This window comes from Lutra lutra, chromosome 13, assembly GCF_902655055.1.
Source record: "Lutra lutra chromosome 13, mLutLut1.2, whole genome shotgun sequence".
Classification (NCBI taxonomy): Eukaryota; Metazoa; Chordata; class Mammalia; order Carnivora; family Mustelidae; genus Lutra; species Lutra lutra.
Window position 1 is genome coordinate 2582426 of NC_062290.1, and position 12503 is coordinate 2594928.

General features: G+C 64.2%; 1 protein-coding gene across 1 annotated transcript in view; it reads right to left on the reverse strand.

Moving 5' to 3' along the window:
• Nucleotides 1-288: 288 nt before the first annotated feature.
• Nucleotides 289-12503, reverse strand: part of SECISBP2 (SECIS binding protein 2) — a 47411-nt gene continuing 35196 nt past the window's right edge. The window contains 7 exon segments of the mRNA XM_047700154.1: nucleotides 289-1017; nucleotides 1368-1539; nucleotides 1735-1889; nucleotides 7432-7652; nucleotides 8115-8265; nucleotides 8731-8869; nucleotides 9412-9575. Of these exon segments, the coding sequence (XP_047556110.1) occupies nucleotides 926-1017; nucleotides 1368-1539; nucleotides 1735-1889; nucleotides 7432-7652; nucleotides 8115-8265; nucleotides 8731-8869; nucleotides 9412-9575 (1094 nt within the window). The 3' untranslated portion in view covers nucleotides 289-925.

Sequence of the window (12503 nt, forward strand, 5' to 3'; positions counted from 1 at the left end):
CCTTGGGGGAGAAGCTGCGGTGTCACACGGCTCCCGCAGGCCACTCACCTCTGACAAACCACGCCTGACGCCACCGAGGTCCCCTAACAGTGCGCTCAAGGCCAACGAGCCCCGCAGCTCGCCCCATGCGCCCCGGGCGGCAAAGCTCTGCTCTGTCCTGCCCCTACCCCGTCATGACACCGGGTCGCATGGGGCTGAGGCAGCAGCCCCCGCAGCAAACCTCGTCCCCTTAAACGCCGTGCCTGAGGGGCCGCACCCGGACTCAGGACCCACAAGCCTAAGACCGCGGCTGATCAAATCATCGCTCTTTATTCAAAATAAATAAACCCTCTTACCTACAGCAAAATATGAAAGCAAACTTCTATCCCACTGGCCTCCAAGACAGAAACCACATTCAGAATACATTCGTTTAGAAAAAAAAGAAAACATCTGTAGATCAGCGAAACAAATCCCGACACTTCAACATACATCGGTTCTTTGAAAAACAAAAGCAAAAAGGAACAATTCATGTCAAAAGGTCACAGGTTAGAGAAGTGATTTTCCTCGAGGCTCATTTTAGCAGACCCTCTACATATCCCATTTCCAGTCAAAAAGCCAGGTCCCGAGAGCGGCGCCCCGCCACGGACACGGCTCAGCTCTTCTGCGGGTGGGGGGGGGGGGGCGTCTTCACAGCAGAGAACTCGGGGCGCCACGCCTTCCAGCCGTTCCCAGACTCCATAGCTCAGACCCAAAGCTGCCTCTCGGGGCTCTCGGGCAAGGCTCCCCCAGCACGCCGGGGGCCCAGGGGCCGGGACACGCCTCCTGGATTCACCTCCCGACGCAAAAGCCACACAGCACAGCAGGCCTGCGGAGACCTGAGAAGAGACGGGCCCCCGAGTCTCTCAGGCCCCCCTTCCTTACCGCACGCGACACACACAACAACGCGCTATAAACTCAGGTTCAGCATCTGCGAGGTTGAAGCCTCCAGCTCCAGCGCGCAGCGACTGTACGCCTCCAGGTGTCTCCTCCAGATTTCCACTACAAACCACAAAGGGGCACAGCTGAGGGACACGCAGGGACAGCTGGGGCCGTCTCTGCTGCCCGGGGGGGAGCGGCTGCCCAGGGGAGCTCAGGTCCCTACAGAAGCCTGGGGAGGACCTCTGCCCCACCCCGTCACCCCCGTCACCCGTCACCCCCATCACCCCTGCTGTTCATGTCTGAGAGCCTCCCGCCAGGGACCCCACGGGGCTCAAGGCCACGCTCTGCAGGCGCCATGTGACCTGAGGTGTGAGCCCAGCTGGGACCGACCGGCCTTCTGCCGCCGCCTGTCAGTCCAGGGGGACGTGGAGCCGGAGGACGCGCAGCCCCCCGCCCCGCCCAGCACTCACTGTAGTGTGGCTCTTCTCTCCCGGCCACGGGAGCCGCGGGGCTGTCCTGCGCCGAGCCGCCGGGGACCGGGGGGCCAGGCTCCCCAGCCAGCTCGTGGCGCGCGCTCTCCAGCATGGTCTTGTACGCCTGCCGGGCGGCCGTCGTCAGCTCCACCATCCTGTGGAACTGGTCCTGCAGCAGAAGGGGCGCACGGATGACACCCCTGACCCCAGAGGACGCGGGTCTCCGCCCGCCAGGGAGCAGGGGTGAAGCAGGGGGACCCCAGCAAGGGTACTGCCTGCCAGCGGCAAGCACAGAGCTGCCCCCGAGTGGCCCTGCGGGGGACACTGCACGCGCCCACGGCTCCCGGCCCGGCCCCGAGCTCACCTGCGCCCCGTCGTAGCTGAAGATGCCCACGGCGCTGACGGGCACGGCCTTGTTCAGACTGCGCCCCAGCGCTTTGCGGTTGAGCGCGAACACGAACGGGACGCTCTGCTCGCAGGCGTGGTCGATGATGGTGTGCAGCGTGTCGTCCAGCCCGCCTGGTGAGGGACAGGGCAGCGACGGGGGACGCGTCACACGCAGCCTGGCACGGTCTTGGCCACAAAGGGATTCCACCTCCACAGGGCGACACCCGCGTGGGCCGCCCCCACAGGCGCAGCGCTCTCGGAAGAGACGCATAGACACGTCCTCCGCCAAAGAAAACACCGGGCCTTACGTGGGACACGGGAAGGGAGGTCTTCACCTTCTAGCAGGGTCCCCACTCCCGATCCCAACATGGGGACAAGCACACAGAACACCCAGCAAACCTCAGACACCGGCAGGGGCCAGGCCTCCCCATCTCCATGTCAGACGCCCCCAGGTCTCAGTGACACCTGAGCTCCAACCAGAGGGCTGTGCGCTGCCACCTCCCACACGCTCTTCCATTTGCTAGAGGCTCCCAGGATGCACCGCAGGGAAGCACAGCCCCGTGTCTGCCTAGTCCTTTAAGGCCATGACCCGGAACTGCCATCCCCAGCCAGAGCAGAGGGGCACGGGGCGGGGTGGGGAAGGCCCCCCCGCGCACCCACCAGCAGGCGCCCCACAACAGGCAAGCCGCAGCACAGGCCGCTGGCGGACTCCACCTCCGGCCCCTCCCCTCCCTGGAGGCTCAGGCCGGGGAGGGGACCAAGCTCTGGCCGGGCCCCCAGTTACTTGGCTGACCCTCCTGGCAGCCAGCCCCTGCCTTTGGGCGGCTCCGAAGGTCACCTTCGTTTATGTAACACCTCTGGGGAGTTATCAGCACTATTCCAAGGTGTGAGCCACAAGCCAAGCACAAAAACCGAAAAGGAAGAGCTGTACTTGGGTCATCGAACAGCTACACGGGCGTTTGCTGCAAAGGACAGGATGGCTCCCGGGGGGTAATCCAAACCGCACTGTGCACCAGGCCCCTGGCTAACTGCCTGGGAGCAGGAGCTCCTGGGTGTGCACAGGACCCACCAAGGGCGAGGCTGTGCCCACACGGATGGGACCCTGGGGCACGGAAAGGTCACCGAGTACAGTACACGCCAGGGCCCAGCGGCAGACTCCCCGCCCTCCACTACCCGCCCTGCAGGGTCTGGGCATGGGGGGCAGGGGAGGTGCAGGAGAGGCACGCTGAGAAGGACAAAGGGCGGCTGTGTGTGTGGGTGACGTGCCCGCCACATGGGGGGGCCCAGCAGTCCCGAATCTTACTACAAGAGAGGTACATGGGTGTGTGTGTGTGTGCGTGTGTGTACAAGTCACACAGGCAAGCGGAGCAGCGAGGACGTGTAGGGACAGGCGTGGAGATCACTGCAGACGGACCAGACCACTCGCCCAACACCAAAGACGCACAGAGCGGCTTCAAGGCGCTCGGAGACACAACAGAACAGCGACAGGAGGCACCTGTGCCCTGGGCCACACTCATCCCAAGGACAGCAGACCAATTCTGGGTCAACCTAAAACCCTGAAATACTCTTCCTACAACGGGGATTTTCTTTGAAGAATAAGAAATATGACGAGGCCCGCACATCCGGGTCCGAGAGCACAAGTGCGGGTGCAGAGCGGGCGCCCCGGCAGTGACCCGGCGGAGCGGAGCACGGGAGGCGGCGGGGAGGGGGCCACTGGGTCGGCCTCTGGAAAGATCCCGCTGAGAATACAGTCTACTGACACAAACAAAAACAGAAACGTGGAAGTACCAGAAAAACCAGTATTTAAAAACCTAATAATAGGCTTAGAGCATTAAGGTGGACGATGGCATAAAGTCTAAATGAATGGAAACACCAAAACAAAAAGCCTCAGTATAACACCCAAAATCTCTGCCCGGCCAAAAAACGTTTAAAAAACAGGCAAAAGACAAACCAAAACAACATTCAGCACTCTCGCCCAGAGGGCTGACTTACTATATAAAAAGGCACGTGTCACTATTGGAAAAGATCGGCAAACCCAAAACACAAATGGGAAAAGAACATAAACCATCAGTTCACTGAAACCCCCAAGCTCTTCAACAAGAAAGCAGCTACTCACCGCCCCCACCGAGACAAATGGGGGCCCAACGCCCACGCCCCACGGAGCTGAGCCGCTGGGGGCACAGTGGCGGCCTCGGGCAAGCAGCAGCGGCGTGACCCACAGGACCCGCGGCCGCACCAGGCCTCGCAAGCGCAGCGGGGCCCACAGAGACGCTCCCAAAGTAGGAAGGACAGCAAGCACGGTGAGTCCTTGTTCTCAGCTGTGGATGCCTGGAAAGACCCAGGGGCTGTCCACACCGTGGGTGCTCCCAGCTGGGCCCCCAGACCGACGGCTACATGCACGGGGCCCACAGCACTGGGACGCCAGGTCTCCGTCTCTCTCAGTCACACCGATTACCAAGGACCCATCAAATGGGGCAATGCCACTTGCCTCTGGGGAGCTGCAGGCATCTGGGGGGCTGACTCCTTTAAGGGAACTCAGCACCTGGCTCGTGTCATGGCACCGCCCCAGCAAATCGGCAGATGGACGGACTCAAAGACGGGGTCCACGACCTCTGCCAGAGACAAAAACTTCTGCCGTGGTCCCTGTCACCTGGCACCACTTACAGGAACATCCAATTTTCGTTCACGAGAAAACGAAAGCACATCTCGCTGCTCTGGGAACTGGGGCGTCACGGTAGCCAGTTTGCTCAGAGACTAACACTCAGGCCCCATGTCCCTCTGCTCTGTCCAGGCCCTGGCCCAGACCCACCTAAAAACCGAGGACAGAGAGGAGGAAGCAAGCTCTGCGGACAGAGACACTCAACAAAGGCTTCCGCTCCTGGCCAAAGGCCTGTGTCCCCTGCCAGCAGGGAGAGCACGAGGGGAGCGGGCCGAGGAGAGGTGCGCCATCCTCAGCTAGAGCTATGGTCCGTCCCCACCGCCCGCCGGACACTCCCATGGCCCTGGGTGCCAACCACGCAGTTGCGCTCTGCCTTGTGTCCCCCATCCCCGGGGCCCATCACAAATGCTGTCTGAGCAGCTGCAGGCCCGTCGAAGGCCTCCTTTCCAGGCGGCCTCTGGCTGGTGTCAGGGCTGGGGTTTCCAGAGGGCGCGCTCCACGCTAACTGGTAAGAGGGACAACAGGGCGGGAATGAGGAGGTTCACGCCGAGCGCCTCCTCTGCCGTTCAGGTCCCTGCAGACGACACCCCACGTGCGCCTCCGTGGGACTCCCCCGGGAGAGACTGGGTGGCTGCACCTGTCTGTCTGACGTCGCGGCAAGTCTAGATGGTTCTGCCCTGCCCGCGCCCAGCCCAGCGCCCAGCCCGCAGTCTCAGTGAGAGCCGCAAGCACCTCCATGGGCCCAGTTCAGGGTTTGGACAACACAACCTAGAACAAGCAAAACGGTCAAAACAAACACCATGTAAACTTCAGGTTCAGAATTCCCAGAGGAAACGCCACCTACGCAGACACAGTCCTCCCACACGGCTCAAGGCCGGGACGCTGAGTCCTCCCTGTAAAATACTGCAAACCGTCGGCTAGCTTCTCCCGGCAAAGACGCGAACGGGACGTAGCGAAGAGTTCCCTCAGCCTCAAAGCAGAAGCGCGCGGGCACGGACGGCAAACAGCGGAGCTGGACGTGCCAGCGATGGAGCCGCCTGCCGGCCAGGCTCACCCCTCCCCGGGTCGGGGGAAAAGCACCTAGCAGCGCCCACTGCACACACACACCCGTTTCTCGCTGTGCTCGTTACAGACACAAGTCACAAGCACAAGTCAAGGGCAGGAAGCTGGAGCGCCAGCAGAGGCAGAGCCCGCCGACCTGACAGCAGGGCGAGTCGGGGGAGCCCACAGCCCGCCCTCTACGGCCTCGTTCCAGTTCCCCGGGGCCCGGTGGCCACGTGCACCTTCCGCGCGGAGCGGAGGTTCAGAGGGTGTGAGGGCGGCTGGCGGGCACACCCGCTCACCCGGGCAACGCCAGGCCCCGACTTCTAGGAGGGATCTGAGGACAGAGGCAGGGTGGAGGCTGCGGCCCCGCACGAGGCTGAGCGTCTGCCCGGGGGCATCAAGACGTCCCCTTGGGGACTCCCCAGCACAGCAGCGGCCCAGCAGCCAGCCTAGCACGGCCCCGCAGCAGCAGCGTTACTGAAGAACGTGCTAGAACCGCAGCTCTGGGTCCAGTGGCCTCGCTCCGGCAGGGAGTCGGGGTGATGCTGGCACGCGCTAGGTGGGTAAGCACGGCCCTGCGACGCGGTTCCCGGCCTCAATGCACCAGCCACACCGGCTAAGGATGAGCAGACGATGACGGCCGGCGGCCATCCACGCCAGCCTGCGGCCTGAGACCCAAACAGCCCAGCAGCGGCAAGAGAGGCACTCGGGGTGGGGGCGGGGGGCGTGTACCCCCCCACATCCTCTCTGCGCACTGCTCAGGTACTTACTGATCGGCCCCGCAGCAGCAGGGTGGCAACAAACACAGAGACCTCAGGACAGCAGAAACCACTCCCGGAACCCAGAAGAGGAGGAACGGGAAACCCTGTGGCCGTTCAGCGGATGCCACCAGCACACAGAGCCAGGGGACGGCCAAGAGGACGGCCGCACAAGAGGCCCGGCGCGCGGAACGTCCCACAGCAGGGCCCACGCGCCACCCACCCTGCTGCTCACAGAGCCCGCCCACTTCCAGAGAAGAGGACGGAGGACGGAGAGCGGGTGTCGCAGGGACACCGGGCTCCGAGCCTCATCTGCCAGACGCACGCTCACACCGGCCCGGGCTCGCACTCCTGCCGGCTTCCGCCCAGCCCGCTGCCCAGCAGGAGCCGGAGGCCGTCCCCTAGGACAGTCACGGGGGGTGCAGAGAGCCTCGAGGAGCCCAGGCAAAGCTGCCGAACGTCCCGGGCACCAGCAATCTGGGGGGAGGCTCAGGCCGCGGGCCGGGAGGGAGGGGCAGACTCGTGTTCAAACCCAATGCTGTGAAGGGATCCAAGGATGGGGCGCAGCGACCACATAGCCAGAGGACAGGGGCCCAAAGTCCCCTGCTGTCCCATTCCGGGGTCAGGGCCTGCCCCGAGCCGCTGCTCTCGGGCCCCAGGGACCTCACACAAGGCAGGAAACCTCCCGTCTCCGGCTGCGGAACGGCGACGGCAGCCAGGGAAGCTCCGCGTAGGAGCCAGACTGGTTCCCTGCGAGGTGACCCGACCCACACGGGCGACAGGCACACATGCTCTGAAGGCTCCCTCGGCCCCCGGCAAAGACACAGGTCACAGGTTCCCCACGACCCGTCCCCCCAACACACAGCCCGTTCCTGTCTGTCATCTGGCCCAGCCCGCTGCATCCCACAAAACACAGCCAACCTTCCCGGGGCTAGTGACACAGCCGAGCCCCGGGACGAGCCGCCCGTGCTCCCGGACCGAGCAAGGACACGCCGGCTGGACTGGGGCGCAGCCGTTCACAGAAGCCCCATGGCAGGAGCCCCACGGCAGGAGCCCCGGGGGCCCCCCACCTCCCCGGAGGTCTGACGGACCGGCCAGACCGCCAGCCGGAACGGCCCGGGCCCGGCTGCATCAGAGCGCGGCCGCCGGGCGGCCAGGGGAGCGGCAGACACGGGCCTCGGTGATGGGAGCGGGAGCCCGCGCGGCGCGTTACCTTTCGACTGGGTCTTCTCGCAGTTGGGGGAGATGATGACGCACTTGAGCTTCCTGAGCCTCAGGTGCTTGAGCACCTCCCGCAGCCCCAGCACCAGCCGCCGTTTGGTCTTTGCCTTCACCGGGTCCCTCTGGTACGTGCGGTCCTGGAAGCGCACCAGCTCCTTCAGCAGCTCCGAGACGCAGGCGTCCACCTCCTTGCTCAGCATCTGGCTGCAGTAACTGAGGGAGGCGCCCGCTGGCGGCGGCCCTGTCGGGGGTCCCCGCGGGGAGCGGCCCGCACCGAACCGGGCCCCTGGCTGATGGACCGCACGTCCTCCCGGCTCCCAACCGTGAGGGGCAAAGCCTCCTTCTGCCCGGCCCGGGCCCTGGGGCGGCACCGGCCACAGAGAGCCACAGCCGGAGCGCGCCCCAGAGAGCAGCGGCACGGGAGCAGGCGGCGCTCCCTCCGACGTCCCCGGAGACACCAGACCGCAAAAGGGAGGCGTCACCTCTCCACCTGGCCCGCTGTGACAGCACGTGAGGACAAGGACCTCACAGAAGCAGAACGGGCAGCCCTGCCGTGGGTTCTGACAAGGAGGAGAGCCAGGGTCTGGCCTGGTGCCCTGAGGACGTCGGGGTGCGACAGCCCCACACTCCACATCAGAGTGAGCCCAGCCCACCCTGGGGCCCGCGGTCACTCACTCCCGGAACCTCCTGCTGTGGATCTTGGGGCCGCCTGTGCCGCTGGGGACCGGGTGGCAGCCCCCCACCTCCTTCTGGAGCTCAGCTCTTGGCAACCCTTCCGACGCGCCCTCCAGCGCGGGCGCAGAGGACAATGACACGTCGGACCCCTCTGCAACGTCACAGAGAAGCGAGTCAGCACACAGCCCGGGCCACGCTGGGCACACGGGCCAAGGGCGGGAAAGGCCCGAGCGCACCTCACAGGGCGGCATCTCCAGGACGGCCCCTCCCCGCAGAAGGACAAAGGTGACAAGTGCTCTGGCCACGCACCGATGCTCTGCGGGCTGTTCTGAAGGCACAGCTCAGTCAGCGGCTTACTGACACGTGCCCCCTGCGACCCCATGACCCTCACGCTGCCGGGCAGGTGGCTACGCCGTTCGTGCTATTCATTCTCACGGGGAGCATCCGATGCCGCACAGCGCACCCTTGGGGGCCTCGCCCCGTCCCTCGGCCCGCCCCCCAAGAGGCGCAGGGGCCAGGAGCGCTGCCGGCCCAGGGAACACCGTCTGGCCGGCCGGCACCCCGACAGCTGCCGCCCTGAGCGGGCGCAGTGCACGACCCACCGGGACATGGGTACCTGAGGGGACAGCCTGCTCCGCGGCCCCGTCGTCACCACCGCTCTCGCCATCCAGCGCGGCGTCATCGGCGGGAGCGGGGCTGCCAGTGTTTTCCCGGAGGCGCTGCTGCTTTCTCTCCTGCCGTTCTTTCAAAATAATCTTTAAGATGAAACAAACAATTAAAACACCTAAGTACGTGTCCTCACGAACGAGCCCTTCTGCTGAACGAGCCGCCCCACCTCGGCAGGTGGGCATGGTACCTTCCTGCGCCCTCGTGGCAGCGACATGCCTTCTGTTCCCAGGGGCTGGGCACACATCCCCCAGATGTGCAGAGGCGGGCACGCAGGACCAGGCCAGACAGCACCGCCGCGACAGCCCCAACAGAAGCCATATCCCAGAATCTGCACACCAGCCAGATCACTCCAGGGAGGGTGCGGGCAGTAGCCCCCGTTCCTGGTTCTCTGTCCGCAACACCTGCCCAGCATTACAAGAAAAGGAGCCCGTCTCCAGGAGCGGAGGTGCCCTGCTCCGTGCCCTCTGCCGCCCCACTCAGGGAGGGGGTCGTTGCCAGAGAGCCACACACACATGCCGAGAGCGCACGTGCCAGCAGAGTGAACATCAGATCTGAAAATGCTACAAGCTGTTAGACGTGACACAGACCCGGCGGGGTCGGGTCTCGAGCACCAGCCTCCCCCGCGTACCTTCTTCAACGAGGTTGGCTTCTTGGCCTTGGGGCCCTCCCTCCGCTTCCCCTTCTTCATCAGCGGGCCACTGGAGTCCAGGGGGTTGTGTGGCGTCTTCACCTGGCTCAGGCGGCCCTTCTTCCCCGACGCAGTGTCTCTGGAGAGGATCGGCACTGCCCCGACTGCGACACGAGGGGACACGGGCGTCAGACGCCCGCCGCCCAGCCCATGACTTCCCTCACCCCCGTCGGACTGACCATTACACAGTGGGCTCACTGACAACCCCTTGAAGTTCAGATCTTCCGGCAGAGATCCAAAGACACCATCACTTAGCTGGGACAACCAGTGTCCCCTCCCTGTGATCCAATCTCCATGTGGCTCAGCAAAGCGTGAGGTGGGGGACCCCCACCCTCTGAAAGTGAGGTATTTCCAGGCAGCGCACACCTACGACAGCCCTAGTGACGGGGTCCGGTCCCTCCCCACCATTTTCGACACCGTCTCTCAGGAGGAGGCTACTGGTTTCCAAACTCGCGTGGTCTCTCTCACTAGCCTGTAAGATTCTCTGCGTCTTCCAGGCGGAAAGATACTGGCCTAGATCCAGTCCCACGCCGCCGGGACGAGCCCCCGCCATCACGGGAGCACAGTCGCGGCCCAGCATTTCCATCTGGCGCTGCTTCCCGCCTGCTTCTCGCCCAGAGAGACAGTCTGTCTAGCCTGCTTCCTCTCCCTGCCCTTTTGTTAGGACAATTTCCCAACACACGCCCAAGAAAAGAGAACGTCCGACGACAAACCCCACGTCCCCACCATCCGGCTTCCACGACATCGGTGTTTTCGCACTAGCTGACCCGCGCTCACGGGCTCTGGTAGACGCTGAGCTATGGGCGTTTCCGCAGCTGGGCATACGGGTCCCTGCCTGAGGGTGCGACAGGCCCGCGGCCTCGCTCTGGGCCGCTTCCAGCCACAGCCCCACACGGTGGCCCGCATGGCGGGACCTGTGCACCCACGGGATACGTATGAACGGACGTGGGATGAGCTCGTCTTGAGAAAGCAGCCCACGCAGACCCTGCTCCCAGCTGCTCGCTCCGTCCCCGATGCCACGTCCCAGGGCCAGACCTCAGCTGGGCACCTGGGACTCCTGCTGCCTGGGCCCCTCCCAGCTGCCCCATGCCAGGCGACTCTCCACACGCACAGGGAGACCGGCCCGCTCCGTCCCGAAAAGCAGCTACATTGTGGGACGAAACACTCGACCATCACAGCAGCTCCAGGAAGTGACCGCGGGCTTGCGACGAACTGCGGAGCGCAGCCAGTGCGCCCATCTGAGCGGGCCGCCCTCTCCAAGCTGCGCCCGCCCTCTGCCTGCTCACGGCTGCTGCTTGGAGCACGGTGGAGACGCCGCCACAACCTGCAGCTCCCGCCTTCCGCCAGAAGGGCTGCGGGATGGCGCACGTGCCCTTCAGGGAGGGGATCCGGCAACGGGCGGTCCCGCCAGCCCTAGCCGGGGCCCTCTGTGGGCCCAGGGCCAGGGGACCTCCACCCCACATCCCTGCAGCAACAGGGTCCGGGTGCAAGTGCAGGCGTCCACGAGGCCCAGGACGCAGAGCAGGGCAGGCCCCGGCACGGCCCGCAGGCCGGGGCTCCCCGAGCCCGCACACACCTGTGCGCAGACAGCAGAGGCTGCACCGGCCGCGCTCGGGAGCCCCTGAGAGCCAGAGCAAGCAGCCCGGGCGCGAAGCCGCCAGCAGGTGTGGGACGGCCTGCGAGCCAGGCCAAGGCCATCACCAAGGGAAACCATCACCGTCGCTACTCTCGGGGAGAAGACAACACCTCGAAACCAGAGCTGCTACGGCGTATTAACTGAAATATGGCGTATTCAACGACAAATTCTGGGCCTTTCAAAGAAACGAGGAAATGTGACCCACACTCAGGGAACAGAAGTTCAGAGAAACTGCGTCAGCGGTGCGGGCTGGGGGAGCGGCCGCCTCAACTCCGGGGCAGCCTGAGGACACAGCCCAAGCCGGGGGGCTGGGCAGGTGCGGCTGGGGACAGAAACCGATGAAGCCGAAAATAAATACAAACTACTCGGTTCCAAGAAAACACTTAAAAGAGACGAAGAAAAGTGAACTGAGCCCAGGAGACCAGCGGGGCATCAGCAAGCAGACCACACGGGTAAGGGGGCCGCCCGGACACAGGGAACCAAAAAGGCTTCAGAGGAAATAAAGGCCCCGGGGGCATATCTAAAAAGGGGGTACGGGGTGCGCCTGGGTGGCTCAGTGGGTTAAAGCCTCTGCCTTCAGCTCAGGTCACGATCCCAGGGTCCCGGGATCGAGCCCCGCATCGGGCTCTCTGCTCAGCAGGGGGCCTGCTTCTCTCTCCCTGTTTGCCACTCTGCTTACTTGTGATTTCTCTGTCAAATAGTAAATAAAATCTTTAAAAAAAAAAAAAAAAAGGGCCCTGGGGCACCTGTGGGGCTCAGCCATTGGGCGTCTGCCTTTGGCTCAGGTCACGATCCCAGGGTCCCAGGATCGAACCCCGCATCAGGCTCCCTGTTCAGCGGGGAGTCTGCTTCTCCCTCTGTCTCCGCCTGCCACTCCCCCTGCTTGTGCTCTGTCAGATAAATAAGATCTTAGAAGAAAAGAAAGGAAAGAAAAGCAAAGCAAGGAAAAGAAAGGGAGGAAGGAAGGAAGGAGGGAGAGAAAGAAAGGCCCAAACTCCCCAAATCTGACGAAAGCACGACTCTGGGGCCTGCGCACAGCCAAGGTGGGGTGCGTGGAGATCCAGAGACGGCGCAAGACAGAGATCCAGGGCCCGGTGCAAGCACTGAAGGCCACGCAGAGCGCACGTGGGACCAGCGGCTCCGCCGTGTCCCGGGAGCCAGCGGAGGCCGGAGCACAGGCACGCGTCGCCTCAGCCCGCCCCACAGACACGGTGTGTCGCGCGCTGAAGGCTGGCGGCCATCCCGTGTCGGCCCACCCACTGGCGCCGTCTTCCCACCCAGGCCGCACTTCCTGTCTCTGTGTCACAATTCCCATCACCTCTTAAGCCCCTTCCTCGTTACTCTTACTGCCTGCGGCGACCCGGTTCCACTACCGTAATCGTCTGGGGCACCACAA